The 26,779-nt window shown below is 41.5% G+C and overlaps 2 protein-coding genes across 2 annotated transcripts; one reads left to right on the top strand and one right to left on the bottom strand.

The window, feature by feature from the left end:
• Positions 1-1,404: 1,404 nt before the first annotated feature.
• LOC117506127 (tetraspanin-1-like) lies at positions 1,405-8,132 on the top strand. The gene is made up of 6 exons (XM_034165632.1): positions 1,405-2,346; positions 5,888-5,962; positions 7,037-7,135; positions 7,519-7,659; positions 7,875-7,958; positions 8,047-8,132. Exons 1-6 carry the CDS (start codon positions 2,164-2,166, stop codon positions 8,104-8,106), a joined length of 642 nt encoding a protein of 213 aa, XP_034021523.1. The 5' UTR covers positions 1,405-2,163; the 3' UTR covers positions 8,107-8,132.
• A 3,861-nt stretch (positions 8,133-11,993) lies between these two features.
• On the bottom strand, positions 11,994-25,749 carry LOC117506129 (protein O-linked-mannose beta-1,2-N-acetylglucosaminyltransferase 1-like). Its single transcript, XM_034165634.1, has 10 exons — positions 25,740-25,749; positions 23,093-23,228; positions 20,628-20,700; positions 18,654-18,782; positions 16,632-16,757; positions 16,437-16,501; positions 16,303-16,347; positions 13,791-13,926; positions 12,606-12,718; positions 11,994-12,164 (listed from the first exon to the last, which is right to left on the bottom strand). The coding sequence occupies exons 1-10, from the start codon at positions 25,747-25,749 to the stop codon at positions 12,083-12,085; spliced, it is 915 nt and encodes a 304-aa protein (XP_034021525.1). The 3' UTR covers positions 11,994-12,082.
• Between the last annotated feature and the right edge of the window lie 1,030 nt (positions 25,750-26,779).

Here is a 26,779-nt window from a genome sequence, read left to right as displayed (position 1 = left end):
GGATCTTATCAACCCCCGGGGCCTTGCCACTGTGGAGTTGTTTGCCTACCTCAGTGACTTGCACTAGGGAAATTGAAGAAAATCCTCCATCAGCTTCCAGCTCTCCCCCTACTATAGAGGGCACTCCGGTCTGATGCAGGAGTTCCTCAAAGTGTTCCTTCCAGCAGAGGATTTCCTCCTCAGTTGAGGTCAACAGAGTCCCATCCTTACTGCAGACAGCTTGGATGGTTCCCCATTTTCCTCTCCTGAGGTGTCTCACAATACGCCACAAGCATCTTGGTGCCGACTGAAAGTCCTTCTACATGGTTGCTCTGAACTCCTCCCACACCTGCTGCTTTGCCTCCCCCACAGCAGAGGCTGCTGCCCTTCAGGCCTGTTGGTACCTTGCAACTGCCTCTGGAGTCCTCCGAGATAACATATCCCAGAAGGGCTCCTTCTTCAATCGGATGGCTTCCCTGACCACTGGTGTCCACTACGGTGTTCGAGGGTTGCCACCCCTTGAGGTACCTAAGACCTTCAGGCCACAGCTCCCCGCTGCAGCTTCAGCAATGGAAGCTGTGAACATTGCCCATTCTGGTTCAATGCCCCCAACCTCCACAGGGATGCTAGAAAAGCTCCACGGGAGGTGTGAGTTAAGATCTGTTGGACAGTGAGCTCCTCCAGAGGTTCCCAGTTCACCCACACTATCTGTTTGGGCTGGCCAGGTCTGTCCAAAGTCCTCCCCCAGCCTCTGATCCAACTCACCACCAGATGGTGATCAGTTGACAGCTCTGCCCCTCTCTTCACCCGAGTGTCCAGAACATGCAGCCTCAGATCAGATGATATGATCACAAAATCAATCATTGTTCTTTGGCCTAGGGTGCTCTGGTACCATGTACACTTATGAGCATCCTTATGTTCGAACATGGCATTCGAATATGGACAGTCCGTGACTATCACAGAAGTCTAATAACAAACGACCATTCAGCGTTAGATCAGGGAGCCCATTCCTCCCAATCACACCTCTCCAGGTGTCTCTGTCATTGCCCACGTGTGTGTTGAAGTCCCCCAGTAGAACAGTGGAGTCCCCCACTGTAGTCCCTTACAGGACACCATTCAGGGACTCCAAGAAGGCCGAATACTCCAAACTGCTGTTCAGTGCATAAGCACAACAGTCAAGTGCCCCCCGCCACCCAAATGCGCAGGGAGGCAATCCTCTCATCTACCAGGGTAAACTCCAACATAGCGGCGCTCAGCTGGGGACACGTGAGTATCCCCACACCTGCCCGGCGCCTCACACCCTGACCAACTCCAGAGAAGAATAAGGTCCAACCCCTATCAAGGAGAGTGGTCCCGGAGCCGAGGCTGTGCATGGAGGTGAGGCCCACCAGATCTAACTGGTATCGCTCCACCTCCCGCACAAGCTCTGGCTCCTTCCCCCACAGCGAGGTAGCCCCTGCTGCCCGGGTCTGGTCCGCAGAGGCCCTTGACTTTCACTGCCACCCGTGGGCTGGACACCCGAAACCAGCGGTTCCTCCTGCGGGTGGTGAGCCCACAAGGTGGAGATGGAAGGTTTATGTTGCCTTTTTGGTTTGTGCCCGACCAGAGTCCGTGACAAGCCCAGCCACCAGGCCCTCGCTAACAAGCCCTACATCTGGGCCTGGCTCCAGATGGGTGCCCCGGGCTTCCTCCGAGCCAGGTCACATTTCCTCTGCCTTGTTCTGTCATGGTGCCTTGTGAACCATTCTTAGTCTGGCTGCTTGCCTATGATCAATTTGCCATTGGAGACCCTACCAGGAGCACAAAGACTCCAGACAACACAGCTCTCAGGTTCATAGCGGGACACAAACCTCTCCACCATGATAAGGTGATGGTTCCCGGAGAGGACATTATAACACATTTTTCCTATTACACAATAACTATCCTCTTCACAGTAGAAGATTTACAGATTTAAAAATTCTTATTATTTATAATGTTATCATCAGACATCATTGACAATAATTCTCCAAAGTCTCTTCTCATTATTCCGTTTTTTTATACCTCAATATTTTTCCTCAAATTTGACTGAAGGATGTTATGATACAAATTCTCATCTTTATAACAATGTAACTTTTAACAGACACATTCACTGTGGGTTTTTGTGTGTGTGTGCATATCCAGCTGGGTGGCCTGACCCTGGTGGCCATGGGGATTTGGGTGACTGTGAACTGGGGATCCTTCCTCCACCTGCTGGTGCCATTTTCCAAGGAGGGCGTGCACATAGTCAACGTGGGATTCTTCTGCATTGCCATAGGGGGCGTCCTCGTGCTGCTGGGACTCCTGGGCTCCTGTGGGGCCCAAAAGGAGAGCAAGTGCCTGCTGCTGATGGTAGGCAGCTCAGAGTGGATTTAAGGCAGGTCAAAATGGCTTTAAAGTGGGTCACAGTAGCTTTAAGGTAGATCAAAGCAGCTTTAAGGAGGGTCAAAGCAGCTTTAAGGTGGGTCAAAATGGCTTTAAGGTTGGTCAAAGCGGCTTTAAGGCGGGTCAAAATGGCTTTAAGGTGGATCAAAGCGGCTTTAAGGTGGACCAAAGCGGCTTTAAGGTGGATCAAAGCAGCTTTAAGGTGGATCAAAGCAGCTTTAAGGTGGATCAAAGCAGCTTTAAGGTGGATCAAAGTAGCTTTAAGGTTGGTCAAAGTGGCTTTAAGGCAGGTCAAAGTGGCTCACAGTCAGCCGCCTGTCTGTGACCTCACCGTCAGCCATGTGTGACATCACTGTCAGCTGTCTGTGACCTCACACAGCATGTCTCCATCTGGCTTTGGTCCCTGGGCACCTGACTGTGGCTGCCTGCTGCCCCTAGTGGTGGGTGTGATTAAGACGGTTAAATTAATATAATATGAACAATAAGAACATGAGCAATCTGCGATTTCTGACATTCTCCAAGGGTTGATGAGGACTCAAAATAACAGACACATCATGACCCGGACTTTACTTGATCCAGAACGGTCCAACTGGTCAAGATGTTGTAATCTGATATTTAATTCACAAGCTGAAAGAAAACAGTGTCTTCCTGATCTTGGTTTGACATCGTGATGTCGTCTTTTACTGCATGTTGATCAGAATCCCACCATCCAACACTAACAGGCTCCTCCTCTGTATGACACGTGGGATTTAAACTTTGTCAAGATCCATCAAACAGATCTGAGATGATCCTCGAAATGGTGAAAATTTAAGAAATGATCCAGAATCGGGATCTTGACCCCTTCTTCATCATCATCCATCCATCCGTCTTTCTATTCATCATCAGTTCTGTTTCCCAGCATCAGTGGTGGGCACACTTCCGATAATCCTATAATTATCGAAAATAAACTTTTCATTATCGGATTATCTTTTCAGATAACTTTGAAAACCATTATCTTCTGATAAATTTTTGTCCGACCGTTAACGCGGTAAACGCTTATAAAACGTAAAATCAGTCAAACACCTACCTGTTAAATGTTTTATAGCAGATGTGTAATTCTACCCTCTGCAAACCAAATCAATCAATCAATCTCATTTCTTTTAACCCCATACTGATACAACAACAAAATATCACCTAAGTCAACTAGAGGCATACATTTTTAACTTATGGTTCAAATTTTAACAAAACTAATTTCGGACAAGTTATTTAAATTAATGTTCCGTCTGGTTTATAAAGTGAAAATATCAGATATACGTTTAGTTTTAAAGTAATGTGCTAATTTTTAAGGTTTTAGTGTGGACATGCTGTGTCCAGGTGCATTATGGGTAGCATAGGGTAATCTCAATACGTTCACGACATGAAAAATGCATTTGAAACACTCTGGTCAGGCTCCACAGATAAGAGCATTAAACTCTAGTGCCTAAAACTCTTGTGAATATATTCAATGGGTTTATAGATGTTATTGTTTGCATTTCTTAAATTCCACACATCTTAAACGTAGCAGAGTAGCAGCAGACACAGATTATCTGCAATTTTGTTTTGGCAAGTCTCTACTGCCATCTACTGGCCAGTAGTGTTCATGGCAGTTTTCAAACTGAAACTGGGCAGACACTGTATGATATTTTCAATCACTGTACTCAGTTCCAGTTCAAACTGTACCACAGAACCGCACGGTGTAAAAGTTCAGAGCACACGATTTATGTTTTCGCACACATTGTACGTTCAAAAACCACACGTCGAACTCGTGTTTCCAGAAGCAAATGTAAACAGAAGCTTTTTTCAAACTTAATTTACAAAAACTCTCAATGGGAGACAAAGTAAAAAAAAACAAAACCAAAAACAAAACAAAAACATTACAAGACAGGTCTGCGGTGTTTGCACAGGCACAGTACGAGAGGTGGTCATGAGCTGTTAAACGCAGCTCGTTACTCCATGTATACTAAACGATGCAGGACGCGTGATTAACCTGAAACTCGGTGCGATCCAAAAAATTCTCGCACGAATGAAAAATCAGATGAAAAAGGGCCAAAACTCACACTGGCACCAGTAGATCAATTTTGACACCGGTTATATCAGACGGTTATCTAATTACAACTTGGCTTTTTTTTTTTGAAAATGCCTGTTTTTACAAATAAAAAAATAGAATATTTTACAAAAAGCACATTTATCTGTAAATACCAACACACGACACACGTCACATTAACGTGTTGGTTTACATAATCAACCAACGAACCAACTAATCAGTGTTTAGCAGAGGCACATTTTACCCAGAATCCTTTGCGATCTGTCTGTGTTTGTTACAAAACTTCAGAATTAGTGTATTATTCAACATTAAAAGATATATGTTATATTTTAACTTTGTACAAATGACAGAATTGACACTAATGGAGTTATTCTATTAGTATTCATTTTATTTATACACCAAACCATAACTCAGCAGGGCTTTATTTTCCAAGAGCTCGGCCTGACAGCAGCGTTGTGATTGGGTAGAGAGCTGAGCTTTGTGGCTGTTGGAAGCCATGTAGTAAACTGGAGCTTCCAGCAAGGGACAGGACGCTGAAAGACAAAAGTACTGACTCATTGTTTGGGTTTGTCGTCACTTTTGATGCTTTCAGAAGTGATCGTGGTGTTAAAACTAAAAATCAGTTTGTTAGTAGTTACAAGTGTACCAGAGACAATACTGGAATTTATCGGTTATCTGTAATTTCCAATACATTTTTGGGTGGTTTATCGTTTTATCTTTATCTAAGATAACTGAAACGTTATCTGATTATCTGTTATCGAAGTTAATTTTTTGGTTAACTGTGCCCACCACTGCCCAGCATGCAGCAAAAGAAGGCAGAGCCAGTCTGCTGAAGACACACTCATTAAATATTCATTTCAGCTGTAATAATGGAACTATTTGAGCATTGAAGAAAAAGCTCGTGAGGTGTTCAGGGACAGAAACCCAGAGGACACCTGAACAGTCATCTGTCGGTCATCGTTTTTCACTGTTCAACCACCAAAACCTTCAGTGTCAAATGGGACTCTGCTGGATCCATGTAGCAGCTTTTTAAGAACGATCACATTTTACACGCATGATGGCTTTAATTTTTGTAAATCATTATTATTGCTGCTGACACAGGAAGAGTTTAAACATTGTGATGTCATAAGGCCATTTCTTTATATTCTGGTAAAAAGATAAAAGATCATCTTGGCACAAAGTTTTGTTGTGTTCTTTCTACTAAATACATCTTTTTGGGCTTGAATCCAAATTGGCATATTTTTATTTCTAATTTGTACCATTTTTCTGTCATTTTTGTTGAGTCTGGTTAAAGAAAGGAACTAGTGATGATACTGCCCTCTGGTGGCCCGCTGGGTGACAAACGTGTTGACAGTTTGTTCTATTATTTGATAATGCACAGAGTGTGTAATCCGAGTTTTGTCCAGTATTCGCTGACTAAACGCAGACTTTTCTTCCTCCCTGCAGTTCTTCGTGGTTGTTCTGGTCATCTTCGTGTCCGAGGTGGCCGCTGGTGTCGTGGCTCTGGCCTACTCCTCGTTTGGAAGTGGGGTGTCTGCCACCTCCTCCTCACTCAGATTTCTTTGTCTGTTCCTCGCTGTGGACTTTATCTCCATCACTGAATTACCAGAGTTATGTTTGCCTCGCTGCGCTCGCCGACTTAATGACTCTGATGTCGCCTGGGGCCGTGTTCACCATCTCTCACTTAAAGCAATTTATCGCTCTGGAATATTGAACCTAAAGCATTTTATATGCAAAACAGCCTATTTACAAATGCTCCACGACATGCACTCCATTTCCCTTCAGTGCCTCTTTCAAAATTATTGGCCTGTGGTGACAAGGATGTTAGTCAACACCATCGTACAGAAAATTCACTTTAATATTCAGAGGCTTTGTGAGGTCACTAAGGTAGAAGAAGAAGAAGAAAAAAAAATCGGCTAAAGCAAAATGAAGATGATAAAAAAATATGCAAATGCTTCAATTTACAAGCAAAAAAACCAGGAGAAAAAAAATGTTTTAAATGGGGTCATATTGTGTATTTTATTTTTTTACATCTTTGCCATAACATTATCTCATCTTTGTTTAAAAATGTCATCACACAATACCGTGCCTGTACATGTCCTTCAAATCAAAATCAAACCGTCTTCATGAGTCTCATTCGGTCCAGATCCAAATGAGCCACACCCACATGGCCATGACATCACGCATCACTCCACCATTCAGGGAGCAGCGCTCTCATTTTAAAGGAACAACAAAAAATGCGACAGTTCAGAGAGAAGTGAAATTATTTTTATCGAAGCATCAATTCAGATAATATATAAAATATCTGGAGATTTTAACGACATGATCAGGTTTAGACGACCGTGTTAAGATGTGTTTCACTTATTTGTCACGACATCCATGGTGTGGCGTTTGATTAGAAGTCATATTACACTGACCATTTTGTAAATTTTTTGGTTTGGCGCCGGAGTGATGGCAAAACAAGGCCCCATGAAGCATTTGGTGTTTAAAAAAAAAAAAAAAAAAAAAAAAAAACACCAAATGCTTTGTGGGCCTAGTTTTGCCATCACTACTGGTGAGGTTCCTCGTAAATCTTTTGTTTATTTTTGTCTCCAGGCTGAGGGAATCCTTCAAGCGTGGGCAACACCAGCGTTACAGCAGCAGTACAGCTCTGATCTGGCCGCCACACAGATCTGGAATGCCACCATGACAGAGGTATAGCCCAGTTCTCGTTCGCCGTTTGAATTCTTTTTTGAACAGACACTGCCATCTAGTGGCCCAAAAAAAAAACCAAATACTTCAGGAGGCCTCATTATGTCATCACTAACCGCCGCAGTAAGAAAAATGCTGACGCTAATTTCAGAGATCTTATTAATAAATGTGATATTTGATGACACATTTGCTAATCAGAAGATAAAGTTAGAGAAATGAGACCCTTAGCTTGTTGAATAACTGTTGTAATTAAAGTCTTATACCACAAAGTAGTCATTAACATAACCATAACCAGCTGAAGGCTAATGACTAGGTAACCAATGGTAGCATGTTTCCACATAACACCTTCAAGCTCAGCCAATCAGGAGCTTCAATTTTTCTTACAGCTAAAATGCTGCGGTTTCACCAACTACACAGACTTTGTGGGTTCACGTTTTGAAAAGAACAGAGGAACGCTACCCCCCAGCTGCTGCTGGAACAACACTGCCCCCTGCAGGACAGTGGAGGCACAGCGCAGCAATATCCAGGTGAGGAAGTCAGTCTGTACAATAAGCAATACACTGGATCTCCAAAGTGGGGATGGGGTCCCCAAAATCAAATAAAAAAAAATTTAAAAAAATGTACAGAGTGCCCAATTTATTTCCTGAAGAGAATTTTATCTGCATTTTTTAAATGACAGTCAGTGGTCAGAACGGCTGCAGTCTGATTGATCAGTAATCAATAAGTGCATTGATTGAGGCAGGGCTGTTTTGAAGACATCCTGGAGCTGGTCAAAGAGCATGCCAACATCGTGGGAGGAATCACAGCAGGAGTTGGAATCTTGGAGGTCAAGATCTTCAAATCATTTCCTGAATTTCCTTTAACTCAGTAAAGTTTTTGAAGTTGCTGAAGGTTTGGTGGTTTTGTTTCTTCAGGTGGCTGCGATGATCGTTTCCATGTACCTGTACTGCTGCCTGCACAGAACCACCAGCTGAGCCCGACCCAGACCCAAACCTCCCGCAGTCGACACCGAGGACTTATCTTATTTACAGCACGTTGTAGATCTTTTTCTACGATTAAAGAATGATTTAATATATTATCATGTAAAGAAATGTTTTTTTTCCTCCTAATTTTAATGTGATAAAACGGGGGGGGGCATTCAGTGTAAATCTGTCAGAGAGTCAATAAAATGTATCAAAGTCCACAGAGTGACGTTTACTGGCAGCAGCCTGAGAAGGTTCAACGCAACTCGAGTCGTATGACAGACACGCGACTCTTCACATCACCGGTCCAGATCCTTTGGAGTCCACGTCAGGTTACCTGAGCGCACGCACCGGTGTGTTTACATTAATTACATGGAATTAATTTTTGTTCTGTTTCACCTAAGGACTGATTTGACAGGACAGACTGAATGTGGGCGGGATCACTGCTCTGAACTCCTCCTCCCCTATAATGGTTTAAAGTTCACCTCAGACCCGGCTGAAGTGGTCTTCGTCAGGAAGCTCGCTGCTCCGTGCTGCTCATTATTTTCATTTTTGACTCGTTGCTCCTGTTGGAATGTTGCCACAAAGTGTTTGTTTCTGAAAAAGCAGACTAATTTCTAACCTATTCCACCATAAATTACAATGAGTGTAATAACATAAAATCATTAACACCTTCAGCACCTGACAGAGGGATTTTTTCCCCCCTCCATCACACCTTTGTGATGTCATACAAGGCAACATTACAATAGGAAGAAAAGGCAGATTATTGCTTTTTTTTTTTTTTTAAGTCCTTTTGTCAAAGCCGCTGTCTGCAGTCATACTTCTGTTTAATGACATCACAGAGCCCAGGAAGCCGCAGGTGACTTTGGTCTGACCTCGGTCAACTGCAGCAGCTGCAGAAACTCACCAAACCCTGAAGGTTTACATGCATTTTCCTGCTGCCGCCACTTTGCCTGCTGGGAAAATGCACGATGACCACGAAACCACAGCAAGACAAAGAACAGCTCTGACACCTGCATGAAAGATTTAAATGGCCTCAAAGTCACTGAAAAATAGTTTCATTCATCAAAACTGCGTGACTGTGCAAGAAGGAGAAGAGTGAGGAAAGCCACCAAGACAACCCAGAAGAAGTTACAGGCTGCTGTGGCTGTGATCGGAGAAATCTTCAGTCCTTGTTGGTTCCAGTCTGGATGCTTCAGTGCTTCTTGGTTCTGGTCTTGAGCTTTAGTGGTTGTTGGTTGAGAAAGAACTGTTTGGGCGTCACCGCAGTGAGTGCACATGATTGGACTCTGACTTTTTTAAATCAATGGTGCATTTTGGTGCATTCTGGTAGATTCTTGAGTCACAATTTTTACTTAGAAAAATCACTGTTTCTCAGTTATAGCTGAACAAGATATAACCCTAGAAAGTGATTTTTTTTCTAAGTAAAAAGTGCATCTTTGACTGCAAGAAAAGTTGTACACAGTGATACTACCGTAATTCTGGACTATAGAGTGCAACCTGAAAAATAGCCGCACCCCACCAATTTTAAAAAGGAAATTGTACATAATGGGCTTGTCTGTAAGCAGCAGGTCTCCATGTTGTAACATGAGATATTACACAGAAAGATGTTAGGTTTTTTAACTTTTAATTAAATGCGTACTGTAAATGCTTTACTTCCCTGAAGTGTTAAACGTAAATATAGCCGCGCACATCATCCATGGCGTCATGCAGCTTCTCCGTTCCACACAGAGAACTGAGTAATTTAACTTTTAAGATTTCATCACGTGCATCCAAGGATCGGATGGAGTCTGTGAGAGAGGGACTTTTCTTCACTAAAACGAACGGGTAAGACCTTAAGGATCTATATATTATGAATTAATTTTTGTTCAGTTTCACCTATATTTACACTGTGTGTGAAGTACACTGCATGAGGAGCACAGCTTTCAGGGAAATCAACTGACAGCATCAACTGACGTATTGGACTTATGAAAAAGCCTGTAAAAATGCATAATTAGCTGCATCATTATAAAAGCCACAGTGTTCAAAGTGTGTGAAAAATTAGCAGCTTATAGTCTGGAAATTATGGTTCCACTTTTTTAATGGTACCACCATAAAAAGTATTATACTATAACAAAGACAGCCAAAATAATCAGTTTCAATCATTTATAAGTAATAATAAAAGCTTCAGATCAAAGATCATTAATCTACATCAAAATATGAGATCAAATAAAGTTACCTAGATTTGTACATATGTTCCTTTTTCTACCAATAATGTGTAGACTTTCTGAATAGTTCCAACTCAGTTTGCATGTATTGCAGATGACTCAGTTTCTGTGTGAATTTAAATTAAAAATAAATGAGCTAAATGGATACTAATGACACTGATGAGAATATCTGACATCATATTAAATATTTCTACTCCGTTTACAGAGTTTTCTTTATCGGCATAAACAAATTAAATGTGTGAAATACCAATGCTTTTGGATGGAGGGTGCGTGCACCGAGGACCTCATCTGATCTTTTATTTTTTCTTTCAAACACACCACAGGCTGTTTTTTTTGGGGGGGTCTTATTTCCTACATGGTTGTTGTGATTTTTTCCCCTCTTGTTAGGACTTGAAAGACATCGTTTTTGCCACTAATTCAGCATATTTTTGGGCTTATGATCTTTTTCAATAGATTTAACAACGTTTGCCTAAAGTGTTTAAACAGTCGTTACCATCTGAACGTGTTTCAGTGACTTTTCTCACCGTGTTCTGTGGAAATTGGACAGATGGAAAAAGACGATATCAACAACGCATCATTTATTTTGTCTCACAGGTTCAAAATCTCACGGACTTCAAATGGAGCGCAGCACCGCGAGCATCAAAAACAGCAACCGTCCTGACGCAAAGACGTCCAGACTGATGTGGCGGAGTCACACACACACACCGCAGCACATCATCAAATACACAACACAAACAATAACCACAAATGAAAACCCATGAATTATATCCACCATGTCTAATAGCCCCCTGCCAGAAATCAGCATAACCTAAAACAACAAGCGTCAACAAGGGGGCGGTGACCTAACCCGGGCCGCAACCACGCCTCCACACTGGGGGCACTGTGAGGTAAGGCCCCTGGGAAGGAAACCCTAGGCCTCCCCCATGGAGGATGGGTAAGCCTTGTGGGGGTGTCCAGAGGTGGTCCACCAAAATGCGCGCTGCTTTACTGCCTATGTTGACCACAAAGTTGTTTTTTTCCCGCCTTCATTCCATTTTCATTATGAAACCAATGTCTTATTCATTACATTAACTGTAGTGTTCGTACCTTTAAGGAGAAAATAAACTGTAATTCTGGACCAAAAAGCATGTGGTACTGAAAGTTTCCAGCCGCTTTATCAGAGCCGAGACACCATCGACTTCCAGCCAATCACGGCTTGTGTAACAAGTTGTCCACTTCGGGCAACGGCGCTCATCGTATTGAGAAAATCTCAACATGAAATTCTTTGGTTTTTGCCCGTTTGTGTAGATAAAAAACAACACAGAAATAAACATAATATTAATTTTGACAGAAAACAGTCATAACGGAAGACTAGCACCTACGTGACCGTCTTACTGAACCACATTTGACGTGGAACAGCTTTAAAACAAGATAAACACATTTTAAATATTATATTCTTTTAGAGCCTTTTAAAATTAGCACAAAAATGATCTGGTTTTAAAAATGAAGCAGTATCAATTAAAACTCAATCTATCAAAAATATTTAAAGGTTCTTCTCATATTTTTTTCTTTAACACCCTACTTTTTTTTTTAACTTTGTTCTTTTCTGGTTGAGTTGATGTTACTTTTTGTCCGGTGGCACCACAAAACACACAGCATCTCCAAAAAAAAAAAAAAAGTCAGCATGAAAGAAGGCGGGAACTTTCAGACAGACGAGCCGCCGGCGAGAAACGTGAACCAGGTTTTAGGGCGTGGCTCCAGCAACACCAAAAAAAAAAAAAAAAAAGTCCAGTGTAACAGACCTACACCTGCTCCACCAGAGCCGCCTCCTCTTTGGGCGGAGCCTCCAAGTGGATGGGCGTGACACCTGCCGGCTTCTTCGCACTGAAACAGAGGAAGTGTAGAAATGCAAAGAAAGAAAGAGGATGTGAAAAGAAAGAAAAGGAAAAGTGGGACAACAAGATGACTAAAATTTCTCAGGGTGTTATCGGGTTTTGTAATGTTAAAAAAATGACATCAAATATTTCATAAAAAAATACTGACTATGCTTCAGTTTCAGCTGAAGAAAACCTAAATCTAACATTTAGCAGCCGAAAGCTAACGATGGGTAACTCTGTGGGTTCACAGTAAAGCTCCACTGCTGGCTTCAATACACACATGCTTTTATTGTGAAACTCATTCAGCAAATAAAATCTTCTCAAAACTGACTAAATTCTGTTAAATACAGTTGACGTGGCAGAAAACAGCGCCAACGTGAGCGTGGAGCTGAACGCAGCTGGTCCTCACTGTACTTGCATTAGTACAGAAAATAGTGGGCGTGTCAACTTACGAGTAGGGGAGATGGGCACCGCGACCACCAGCACATGATTTTTTTTCCTGAAGAGTCGCCACAGACCTCGATGGTATCCCCGCACATCCAAATTCCAAATGTGGAGGCACTGAAAATGACACAAATCACAGAGTTCATCCACAAAACACGCTTCCCCCTCAGCGAGCAACACGGCATCAACAACTTCATGTATATAAAAAAGACAAAACAAAAATTATTCCTGAAAAGCAGACTGTCAGAGTTACTGCTGCGTACGCAGATTATAAAATCTTTTCCCACTGATTACAGTATTTTGCCGACTATAAATCACATCTGTCCTAAAATGAGACATGAAGAGAAGACAAAAATAACAAAAGTTGCACGGACGGGTCTATAAGTTACACTTATTCTACCACCATGACAACAAGAAGCAACATCAATTTAATGGCGTGTTATTTAGTTATAAAGTAAGCATTGCATTAATGAGCAGAAGCAAATGGATAATTAATGTTATTGTACTAGCCACATAAATCTGAGTAAACTGCTACTTTGACCCACAAAGAAAAACATTCAGTCGCTCTGTTCAATGAAATTTAACATTTGCTTTGTAAGACATAATAGCCTAACCTTAGCTTAGTTGTCCTGCTTGTTGCTGTCCTACTTTCTCACAGTTCAAACAAGTGTACCGAGTAGTATTAAAGTTATAGTCTTTATTCCAGAGCGCGGTCTTTCAGCTTGAGAGCATGATTTATTAAAATGACTGTCTAAGACACAGAATGTCTCTCTCATTCAGATCATTCTGTTTTAAAGTGGCTGGCATCCAGATGGCACATTACTGCCGCCTTCTGCTCTGGAGCATGAATCATAGTTCCTCACTTAGTATACAGAAACAGCTGGTCACACTTGTAGATGGTGTCATCTTGTGGCTACAGATTGATAATGCAGTATTTTTTCATATATAAGATGCTTTAGAATATAAGCTGCAAGACATCCAAATCTAGTTAATAATTAATAAATAAATGAGTGTGACTAACAGCCTGGAGAATATGGTATCCAACGAGCATTTGGGACACCTTTATGTCCTGTGGATGTGTTATTACTTTGGACCATCAGGGGGCAGTGTTAATACCATGTAAAATTTTATAAAGCTTTAAAATGGAGCTTTATGGACTCTTTAGAGCTCCACAGATCATGCTCCATACCTTGGCAAGCTCGGTCCAGGTCACCGTGTCGGTCTCACTCTCCATCTTAATGAACATGACGTAGACCTTCCCCTCAGAGTCTGGCAGGAAGGAGTCCTCACAAGGGTTCTTGCTGTGGTCCAGAACCTTGGCCTCCCTTCACACAGTTACACAATTTATACGTCTTTTTAGTTTGGAATTTGAATCCTGTGTTTTTCTCAGCAATCACACAGGATCTGTTTTTAGTGCCACCACAGGAGGAAAGTGCTCTTATGATCATTTGTGTTTGTATGAATCTTAGCACCCCTTCACACGTAGTGTGGAGTTTGGTCGACGTGCACACGAAGCAGGAATTTCATGCAAAACGTGTGGAATTGTCCCTGCCTCTAATGCCTCGTACACCTGTTGCTACAACTATTTGCACACACCAGCAACTGAAAGACAAAGTGTGCACTGTGCGAACCCATTGGACCCTCTTGCAGCAGGTGCCGGCCAAATTCCAGGTGACACGCACGGACATCTAATGCCGCTTGCATGGCACTTAGAAAATGTGTGGCCAGTTGCACTCTTGGCACGACAACAGACTGCAGCCAACCACTGTCATACACGCAGTGAAATTTGTCTAAGTTCCCCACGAGTGTGACTTTGCAAACACAAACACACACACATGACACGTGGGTTGTGTGCACTCCACTCACAGGAGGCGTGGCTTCCGACAGAAGCAGCTGTGACAATCTGTGGATCTGGACATTCCAGCTAGACAACACCTACTGTGTTTGGACTACATGGACTAACACCTGTCCACTGTGAGGCGCGTGTGTCTGATTGCCGTATTTTACGTGGAAATAAACAAAAACATACCGCTGTGGTGGCGACAAGCTGCAGCAAGCGAGAGCGCGCACCGGAGCGTACACCGACAACCCCCCAGGTTGAAATGGACCATCAGCTCAGAACATGCAGCAGGCGATCTGACTGTCACGTCACCCACGTTCCACATGACGCGGTGTCTGTGCTGTGGTGCGCCATCCACAAGACGCACGCACGCCAACTGGAGCACCACATCAGTAGATGTGGACATCAGAGCACGCTGCTTCTCATTCATGTCATTTCATGACTGTACGTCAGTGACCATGGGTCATCACCAGAGGAACAGATGGATTATACTTGTACTGCCCGCTTGATAAGAGGGATTAAATACAGTGTGATGTTTGAATATGGGTGTGCTGTTTTATTTATTATTTTATTTATTTTTTTAATACGTCCATGTGCTTCCTGATGTCAGGCAGATTTCAGCACCTTTTACAGGACAGTGATGGGAGCTCACTTGGTAAAGTGTAGGTACGAATCCTGTGGGTGGTGTTTTGTTTTTGTTGCTTTTTTTTTTTTTTCTTCTTCTCCCCTACATAAGAGGCACGATGTGGTCCCACAGGTACCAGCTGGTTTTATTTGTTATTTACTCCACATAAGTTGTGCGATGTGCTGTACCTGGCACTGTGTTTCTGCTCAAAAGACACTGGTGCCTGCACGAATAATCGCACCGTGGTCGTGCTCGCCCACCTGTCGGCACAATGTTTCGTGGTGCGCTAATTTTGAACTGTTTCATGCTGTTATCAACCAAACTTCGCACTATGTGTGAAGGGGCCCTCAGGAAGATACTTAGGGATGCAAACGTGGCAGTTTCAGTGGGCACATGGATGGAAGAAATGAGCTGATTTTGGCTCAGGTCAGTCCCGGCTCAGGGTCAGAGTGTAAGGTCAAATTTCCAACCCCATGCAAACGTAGAGGAAAAGAGCTCATTTTGTGGAAATTGAAGATATTTTATAGTTAGTGAACTTGATATTTTGGAACGTAACATTTTTGCTACTGTGTGATACCTTGAAATGTGGGTGTGGCTTCACTGTTCTTTCTGTCCACCTAAACCAGTTCTGGTTGATTTGGTTCTTTTGCTCCCTGCACAGGAACAGTTGGAGCTCTATTTAAACAGCTCAGGGTCACAACTTAGGATTTAGTTTGTTGCACACTTATTAGGGTTTTTTTTTGGGGGTGGGGGGTGTCATTATTTTTAAGGAGTATTTTTTTTCTTTGTTTTATTTTGTTTTAGACTGAGGTCTTTTTTTTTTTTTTTTTTTTAAGTGTATGGAGTAAATATCCAACTTGAGTTTACTTGACAAAATTCACATATTACACTCATCCCCTTTTTAGATTATAATAAATAATCACATGTACTGGTTTAAAGCATCTGAAATCTGACTACATATTCCTTTTTTAAAGTTTTGCAGTACTTAAGAAAATATTTGGGATTTGAATGAAACGGTTCATTTCAAAACAAAGAAACAGTTGCTGGGTTTTTTTTTCCTCCACAGCTGTCTAATCGTTAGCTAGACTGATGCTGATATTCAAAAACTAATGAAGACTTCCAGAAATTTTGCAAAAAGCTTGAACCTGATAGAAAATTTTAAATGAAAAATGCAAACTGAATAAAAAAAAAAAAAAAAAAGTGATTTTGGTGATTTTCACTGTTGGAGTCACTCACTTCAGTAGGTTGTGGATCTCGGCTTCATAAGAATCTTTCTTTAAGCTGAGAAGAAACGCAGAAAAACATTCAGACTGTTGTCTTGTTTTCTGGACGTTGTTCTACCTGACAAATCATCACATCTGGAGTTCCACCTGTCAACGTTCTTCAGTTGCACGTTAGGAACCGTGTTGAACTTGTGTTTCTTGAAGTAAACCTCCTGCAGGACGGATCCAAAAACAATCAAACAATTAAAATCAGTTTGTCTTTAGAGATACGATGAAATGACTCCAGATTTGTGGCTGAGAAACAACTGAAGTGATTTTCGTTCAAATTCTAGAAAGCCTTACGTGGAAATATCCGTTCATGTTGAGTCCAATGATGCCAAAGTGGTAGGAACGCGACACATCGGGGATGATGCACTCGCGACCTTTTCTCTGTTCGGGCATCCGCATCCACATGTCCCAGTCCCACAACTAGATCACCAAAAAACAAGACAAAACAAAGAGGGCAGTTACAGCACTGTGACCAAAGGTCACTGAGAATCAACTCAGTCCCTTTAGTGCAGCGGATAACTGAAAACAGAAATACTTCAAATGGTGATGCAAACACCAAATTTGGGACAAATACTCCTTTTACCCTTTTGAAAAGGCCGAGTGTCCACTTGAAAATTGTGAACAGGTGGCCAGGTAGGGGTCAACTGAAGAATTAACACAGGGGTCAAATTTAAAAATGCTCCAATCATACTGAAAACAACACCTTATTATAATATGGCTACAAGAGTACACGGGCTCTGATTGGCTGTTTTCTGGCCTCATATTTTCCCATTATCAGACCGGTAATTGTGTGTCAAAATTACAACTTTGTTTACAATTTTCATGCTGTGAAATAAAACATCAATAGCAAACAAAGAAATTATGAGTGACAGAGAGAACTATTCTCTGGTTCTCTGAATCTGAACTGGAGGAATTAACAGCAAACGAGCTCAAAGTGGACAAACAAGATGAAAACACAGCTCCCAACAACCATATAATAAATGAATTATTAACCTTACACTGTTAGCAATCCTTTATTTGTCTCATCATAAAAAAAAAAAAATTCAAAAGGTATAATTTGGACTACCTGTGACTGAATGTTCTGGAGTTATGGGATGAAACAGCAAGAATGGTGACAAAGGTCAGTTTCAGTTTGTACAGGGGTCAAAAGTTAAAGTTACTCCATGTTTGGTTAAAAAATGCAAATTATTGTTTGAGCTACTAAGGTTAATAAATAGTTTTGACCATGTGTTGTTTGGTGTCCACAGTAAAGGTCAAACAAGGTCGACATCCATTGGATTCAATGATATGTGACATATGTTACCCTGTAACATGATAACTGAGCATGACAGATGGTGCGAACTATTCCTTTGTACAACTCTATTTGCTCAGCCAATAATTTAGCACTTTTTTTTTAAATCAAACTGGAACAACTTTAATTTTTGACCCCTGTACAAACTGAAATTGACCTTTGTCACTATTCTTGCCGTTTTTACCTCATACCATTCAGTCACAGACAGACCAAACTATACCTTTTTGAAATCTTTAAGATCAAACAAATAATGTGATGTAGTTTTGAATATGATTGGAGCAGTTTTAAATTTTGACCCCTGTGTCATTCTTCAGTTGACCCCTACCTGGCTGCCTCGAACATTCAAGTGGACACTGCTTTTCCAAAAGAATAATGTCTAAGGAGTATGTGTGCCAAATTTGGTGTTTGTGTCACCATTTGAAGGATTCCTCTGTAAATATTCTGATCTGCTGCACTACTGAGACAATACAGGATTCAAGTAAAACAGACGAGCTGCAGGCCGCTAGATCAACGAGAAAAACACAATTAATGCTGCCATAAATCACGACAAACAGGCTGCAAGACAAGAAGCTGAGCTGCGTTTAACAGCTACTACATTCAGGAGTATAACCACAGGGCCACGCTGTGTGACCATGGATTAAAATCACAACAATCTGAGCAATTCTGTCAGAGATCCTTTTGACTAAAGACGTCATGGTGCAAAGGTTTTCAGCACAAACACAAACTCTGCAGAATACAGAGCTTTGTTCAATCAAACTGGACTGAAGAACAAACTGTGTGATTTTACTAAAAGGAAAAACTGAAATGACAAATACAAGACATTATGACAGAAAAATATTAAGGCGTTTATATTTTTAAAAAGTGCTGTGCTGAGATTTGAACCAAATCTTACAAACAGATGAGGATGTGGAGCTGCGATCTAAAGCTGGTTATGATGAACTCAACACATAACTGACCAAACAGCATGAAAAATTAAATAATATCAGATGGAACAGGTGAGACAAAGTGTGGGCTGAGCTCTCTACCTTCTCAGGCGTGGGCCACTTTGGTTCCAGCTCATCTTTGTAGAGACTCTTCTTCAGCACCCAGCCGAGGCCGGGCATGGTCTCCACGCGGTACAGCAGAGCCGGGTCCTCTGCCGTGTGCTCGTAGCCCTGAACAACAACAATAAACACTGCAGGAAACACCACCTTACACAAACGTTAAAATACTAAAAAACACATAGTGGTTAGTCATCTCAAGTTACTATGGCAACTAATGAGTTAGTAAAGTGCAAGTGTGCAACTTTCCAGATGAAACATTGAACGCGAGAAAGTCAGTGTTCACAAGCAAAGTGATTGACACATTTGCCGAAATAATCACAATGTTGTGTGCAGAACAAAAGTCCTGCTGATGAAGATAAAATCATTAATACAGACACTACAATCTAATGTTTTCATTAGACAATGGTGCGATCTGCGTGTGGTGGGAACAAAAAAAAAAAAAAAAACTAGACTGTCCTTCTGTAGCAGGAGGTACTGTTCTGCTCTAACCGGTGTTAATCCACCTGCATGGTCTTTTCTGGAACCACTGACTCAGACTCTCCCATCAGCGGTTCAGCAATCTGAAGACAAACGATCAGTTTTCACTCTCTTCATTCTGAGCAGCGAGCGTCTCCACGGAATAATACTTAGAAGAAAAGGAAATAATCTGTGAAGGTAAGTTGCTGCCGGAGGTCGAGGAGAACCCGATCAGCCGCCATCACGCCGACGGTCATCCAGGCCGCTGCCAGCGTGGTCGGACTTACAGACGACGTTTACGCAACACACATATGAGAAAAGTACACACCAAGAACACCAAGTATCAGACTTACTGCAGCGTTTGTCCTGGAACCAAACGCAGCTTCAGTTCCTGTGAGATGCACGTTTACATAAAACAGATTTTTTTTTTTTTTTTTAAGAGCTTCAGGAATTCACTGACTTACAGAACGAGTCACATGAAGGCAACAGGCACAACGCCAGAACAGTCTTATAAACCGCTCATATTCTTCATACATTTTGTGTGCACGCTCATCAGAAGGAATATATAATTAAATTAATTTATATGGTGCCAAATCACAACATAAGTCGCCCCCAAGACGCTTCAGAAGAGGAAAGTCTAAACGTACAAACACCCTGTACAAGCACAGAGGAGACAGTGGTTCAGAAAACCTCCCTCAGACTGTTTTTTTGAGGAAGAAACCTCAAGCAGACCAGAATCAGAGGAGTGACCCACTGCTTAGCCAAAACTAACCAGTGATGGAGTCAGGTCCATCTACCCCAAGGCCAAGACCGAGTTGAGTCCAGGGTTTCAGAGACAGAGGATCATATATATATCCTTTATTTAATCAGGTAAAATCCTCACTGAGATGAAAAATCTCTTTTCCAAGAGTGAGATGGCCAAGAAGGCAGGGCACTGACAAAAGTCTGTTGTAGTTGCCGCGGCCTGTTCTCATAGACTTGTGCATAATTTCAACCTACAGCCAAGTGAGTCAGACGCAGTCCTATAATCTTTAGTGTACTTTCATGGTGTAACAGACATTAACACATTGCCTGGGCAAAGGAACATAATGTTTGCATAGTTACAGGGCCGTGTCAGGAGATTATTGCACATCAGTACTTGTAGATGTAGTATAGTGTGTAGTACTGTGGTGACTATAAAACAAAGCAATCAAGCACTGAGCATGCAGAGCACTGTATGAGTAAAGTTACCATGATGGGCACTTTTCTATTTGGTGAGAAGTAAATGGCACAAAAAAAAAAAAAAAAAAAAAAAAAAGGTTAAAAGGATAAAAATGAGCAGCCTCAAACTGGACTGTGCTATTCTTCAGGTCCGGATGATGCCGAGGCCAAGACACCAAAATAAAAAAATAAAAAAAAAACCCAGCCTCAAGACTGCGAACACTGATTCCAACAACAACAAAGACCAATTTAACAGACTACAATGGAAAAAATTCAAACATGGAAAACAAAAAGCCTCACCTGGTCGTTCCAGGCTGAGATACAGTACAGACTGTCGTCCTCGTTCAGCAGGTGGATCGTCTGACTCAAAAAACTGCAGCAACAAGACAAACATCAGTGTTTCAAAAAGCAGACACTCAAACAGTCACTGGATGAAAGAAAAACATGTTTCCAGTCTGAACGTTCATTTTATCTGTAAACACACCTTTGTTATGTCATAAAAGTTCAAAGTGTCACAATCACATCTCACATCACAAAAAGGTAATAATAAAAACAAAATCAAGATCCAGAATTCACACACGGGCTGTTAAGAGTTTTTTTTTTTTTTTTTTAAACCCTCTTGGTGAAATTAATCAGATGAAAACTTTTTGGGGTAATCCTATTAAACAGACAAACTTGATTTAACACTCTGGGGAAAAAACATGTTTAAACACCAAATATTGGCTTTATCACTGATGTCACATGGTCAAACTTCTCACAAGTTTAAAAACACACGTCTACTGAGTGACAGCAGAGTAAAATGTGGAGGACAACATTAAACAGCCCTGTTAGGTTTAGCCCGACAACCGGTGGCGATGGGATAAACAACACTGGTGCGTCAACACTGTGCCGAGCACACAAGAGTGAAACACCGTATCGGTGCGTGTATTGCTTTAAGAAAGAAAAAAAAAAAAGAAAAAATCATGTGACCGATACAGGAACTGTGTCATTCGGCTGCGCCGTGCCAAACTGTGTTTATAAGGAAACAAACTGTATCGACATGCTGCGGATTTGTTGGATGGAGTTTTTCTTGCCCTCACCTTGTTCCACTGACTTCATGGATCGTTCAAAGACGTTTCCCCAGTCTGGAATAATTTTGATCTTTTGACGCCAAATAAGGTAAATCTTTGTTTGCTGTTATTTTTCCAATTAGATATGTTTGTACTCCTTTACAATACTGGAAGAATAACCAGCAAACATATCCACACCTTTATCAACTCACACTGAAATGTTTCTGCTCACCATCTTCATCTGTATCCTGTGAAAGAGTTTTTTCTGAGGCAGGGGAACTGGTGTGTAAGAGGAGAAATCACCTTGGAGCAAAGACACTTCAGAAACCTTTGATCCTCAATAAAAATACATAAATTAATCTATTTTTAGTCTTTTATTTCATATGCTTTAACACTTAAGTTAAAAATTTCCATACACAAGTTACAAATTTTAACTCTGAATTTTATTACAGACATATTTGCTATATTTTACAAACCAACTCAGTTTAGCATTTACACAAACAAGGTTTTAAGCAAATTTTAAACTCTTCTCATGAACAGCTTAACTCGACACACAAATTAAGCACATGAGATTATGCAATGATGAGATCATATTTTAAATAGAGGACTGGCGATTAAATATTTCACAGGCTGATGTTGGGTTTGCAGCATGTTAGTTTTTCCATCTTATTTTCATTTTATTTACCTGCAATGATTTTATAACTACTGCAGGGGCACTATTGAGCGACCAACACAGTGCCGACACAGTTTGTGTAGTGTGTCAATACACTCCTCGAGGTATCATCATCCCATCACTACTGAACGGTCCACCCCTAAACATCGGTCCGCCTTTTGCAACTGCACATGCATCTTTTCAGACCACAGCAGCACATCTGAGACGGAGTCTCTACACCCAAAGCAATCAAAAGGATTAATGGGCTCATTAACCATCAGATGATAAAAGTAAAACCTCTTAATTCATTCTAAAGTCAGTTTGAAGCAGAAACAAGGCCATTTTAAGCAGAAACTGATGAAATTCCATGACAGTTTGAAACGACAGACGCACAGTGAACGCATCAGCTAGCATCTCGTTTAGCCGCGGCACTCTGATCGCTTCCTCCATCTTTTATGATGAAATAATGCTGAATTTATGTGGCAATGATTGTTGCTTCAGATATTCAAAGCTTCAGAGATCTGTCGCTGAGACAGATGATGACTGGAGGCAGTATTAGGCAGAAACCAGGTGTTAATCTGTGAACCGAGGCTAATGACGCATGCGCAGAAGCAAAAGCGGACCGATTTTTAGGTCAGCGACACCAGCCCTGAATTGGGCCAGATACTGGCTTCTCTGTCTTAGCCTGTGATTGGTTGGCGGCCGAGATGCTGACGTCAGCCTCACTTCGAAGTGGCACGAGCACTGCTCTCCTATTGGTCATTTAGGAGTGAGAATCCCACTCCAAAATAGAGGCCAGTATCTGGCCCAACTCAGGGCCGGTTGTCAGGCTATGTTAGGTTAAAGTACTCATCAGTGTGGCTCTGCTGACCTCTAGTGGTCAGGAGTGACCACAACTTAATCTGCAATCAACACCAGGGTACAAATAACAAGCACAGACTTATTTATATATTCCTGAGAGACAGAGACATGTACAGAAAGAGAGGTTGGCAGGAGTGTGCAGGAAAACACTGCCACCTTCTGGCCAGGTAGAGCAGTTACAGCCCCTCCACTGAGTGACGTACCTGAAAAAGTCAATGGAAATGTCCAGGTCTTCCTCCAGGACGATGGCAAAGTCTGCGTCCTGATGGAAACAGTTAAGAGTCCGGATCAGTACTGGATATGGTTTAGAAACAAGTTTGCAGATGAACCAGAGAAAGTCTTGAGTTTAGCAACAGAATGTCGGAGACTCGACCCCGCTCAGTTTTTGTTCTACGTTAGACGTTCATCTGTTCTATGCAAACGTATGGAGTACAGGACAAGTCAAGTTCGGGAGCATATGCTGGTGCCGGACTTTGTCACATCCACAAGACTATGGAACCATCTTGAGTCTTGGATGGCCAGTTCAGCCAGACCTCTCTAAAAGTACCAATCTACCTGACACAGTCAGGTGAAATGCGGGCGTGTCCTTGGTCTTCTTTAGCCACTGAGGTCCACATCACACCTGTGTACTGGATCATGACCAGAGAAACAGACCACATGGACAAAATGTGATAGCTGATGTTCTGTCACAATGCAGGTGATCCTCCTCATCCGCTCGTTTTTATGTTTATTTAAAATGGGACAGTGCATATTAATGAACATAATTACATGTAAATATGATGGATTATAGCAGGATGCTAATTTCCATCCATAGTCTCAGTAACAGAGACAGACTAAGAACACACAACATACCAAAATTAATCATAACAGAAAAACAATTAAAACAGAATATACATACAAATATTTACAAATTCCAAGTAGCAATAATTGATAGTTAATAAGCAGCCGACAGGTGGAGGAACCAAAAGAGTTGATGGTGGGTGTTGAGGTGCAAAGGTACTGTATTAAAGTGACAAGTGCTACGTGCAAAGTGACAAAGTCATTGCAGTGGTACCCAACGATCCTCCACAGAGACCAAAGACATCCAGTTGTCACCTTATGTCACTGGTTAGAGTCCAAGTCTGAGAACCAGACAGTACGACAGGAAGCACCAGGACCATAAAGTCTTGAACCTTCATTCTCCTGCAATGACATCAGCATCACCAAACACCTCTGACCTCATGACTCCATAGGTTCTTCACAGGTGTTTCTGGATGTCAAAGGTTGAGGATCCAGAGACATGAACGTCCCCTGCTGACCTCAGTGGATGCCTCTACAAGTTCAACACGTACGCCACATACAGAGAAACTTCTGATGGACGAGTCCAGAAAGTCCTTACAAGCCGGAATCTTAAGGTGCCTTGAGAGTTGCACAAACGTGATCCCCACACTGCTGTGCAATTCGTCGCGCTTCAAGCGAAACGTCCTCGTGTCAAGCAACCCAGTCCAGTCGAAGATTCAAGCTTCTCTACTATGGAAACCACCTGGACAACTGAGAGCCTGCACAGAAACGTTGTGCCAATGTGACCCTGCTGGACGCCAGGCTATATAAAATAATCATTTCATAGCTGATGACGCATTTGCTCTTACAACCTGGCTGATGAAACCATTTTCTCATCGCTCCCAGAATTACAGAGAAATCATCTACAGCTGCAGGTTCTCGTGCGCGTAGTGCAGAGGAGAACGCATTTGGAATCTGGTCTTAAAGGTCATTATTTATGCAGATGACACCCTCTTATACATCTCACATCCTCTCTTTATTATTAAACACTTGCTTTACTTAAACAATTTGGGCAAGTATCTGGTTGCAAAGTTAATCTTCAGAAAAGTGAGCTTATGTCTGTGACTACTTCAAATGCAAAACATGAGGGTCAGGTCCCATTTAAAATTAGCCCCCCAAAAATTAAATACCTTGGCATTTTGGTAACATGACTTTAAGGAGCTTTATAAGGCTAACTGTTTACCTCTGTTGGCAAATCTCAAACATGATATTACCAGGTGGGAAACTCTTCCTCTTTCTCTTGGGGGTAGAATTAATTAAATTAAAATGACAATATTACCTAAATTTTTGTATTTGTTTCAGAGTTTGCCAATATTTTTGACAAAATGATTCTTTCCAATTTGAATAGCCAGCTGTCCACTTTCATTTGAAATAAAAAAAAAAACCACCCCTGAATTGGCAAAAAGGTCGCTTAAATTATTTAAAAAACATATTAAATTAGATGTATTAAGTAAGTATGAAACTATGAAGTAAGTCAGTGGGCTGCAAGAAAGTAAAAAAAAAAAAAAAGTAAACTGTTAATAATGTTTGGAGTGTCTTAAGTTTAAATGTAACCTGTCAGTGATGTAATCTATTAATTTCTGGTCATAATTATGAAATGGGTCAGTGGTATGTGACAAGTTAAAGAAATGCAATCTGTTAAATAATGTTGACTATGATGCTGTATATTGAAAGATTGTATTGTTAAAAGGGGCAGAAATCATAAGACTTGTTCTTCTTTCTGCTCCTTTTCATTCTGGTATTGTGGTGCTTTTGTTTTTTGCTTTTCTGTTTTTCTTTTAAATGAATGAAATAAATATTAAAAAGAAAAGAAAGAAAGAAAAAAGATGTGACAGCTGCCTCATAGCCTCGCTGGCGTGTCACTGCCTAATTTCATGTTTTATTACTGGGCAGCTGATATTAGAGCCTGACTATACTGGTTAAAAACAGACAATCTCTCCACTTGGGTGGCTCTGGAAAAGTCCTGGATCACATCCAGCTCTTCATCTGCTTTACTCTGCTCTCAGTTACCATGTACAAATCAAGCTGTACCTGCAACCATGTTGTTACTCACACTGAAGATCTGGAATCAGTTTAGGAGCTCATGTCATTCTACAGATCTACTGTTTTCTGCTCCACTGTCAAATAATCACATTTGTTCCGTCTTTGACCGATGCAGCCTTAAATAGTTGGACCTTAAAGGTGCACATTCACTTGATGATCTTTAAGTAGATAACATTTTTGCTTCATATGAACAGCTCGTACAGAAATTTGATCTCCAAATATCTCCAAGTTAGACAGTTCGTGAGGTGAAACTCTGTTAGTTTTCCTCTCTGCCACTCAAAAAACCTGGTGGATTTGATTCTGGAGTGTAAAACGTCTTCAAAACGGACACTCGGCAGGATTTACTCACTGCTGAGCCGTCACCATGAGACACGTTTGGGACAAACACAAATGGGAACTGGATTTGGATGAATCCATATCAGACTCACTTTGGGGAAACATCATCGAGAACATTTTGTTCATCTTCAATTTGTCTAAGACATTCTGTACTTTGGTTTAAAGTCCTCCATTGTCTGCACTGGTCTGAGGACAAACCGTCAAAGATTAAAGCTGACCTGGACCCAGCCTGCAGACAGACCCCAGCCTCACTGTTTCACACATTCTGGACTTGTCCAGGACGACACTGTTATTGGCCGTCTGTTTTGAACACATTTTCTGCAGTCTGTGGTGGGTCAGTCCATTCCTCCCCACTGACGTCTCTGTTCCTCTGGAGGCCTCATTCAGTAAAAATCAAAAAGGCTTTGATTGCGTTTTGCTCCCTGTTGACCAGGAGACTCGTCCTCTGCCGATGGAAGGATCCACATCCACCTTCATACGGTCAGTGGATGAGAGACGTCATGGATCACATTAATTTGGAGAAGATCAGATACACTGTTAAAGGGTCTGTTAAGGTTTATTTTGATACATGGCAGCCTTTTTTTTTTAATCTTATTTTGAGAATTTGTCTGCAGATATTTTAGTTTAAATACTATTTGGTTTTGTGATACATGTCAATATATCCAAGATTGTGTTTGTCTTTATTTAAATGC

Source organism: Thalassophryne amazonica, unplaced genomic scaffold, assembly GCF_902500255.1.
Source record: "Thalassophryne amazonica unplaced genomic scaffold, fThaAma1.1, whole genome shotgun sequence".
NCBI classification, from domain to species: Eukaryota; Metazoa; Chordata; class Actinopteri; order Batrachoidiformes; family Batrachoididae; genus Thalassophryne; species Thalassophryne amazonica.
This window is presented reverse-complemented; position numbering and strand designations above follow the sequence as displayed.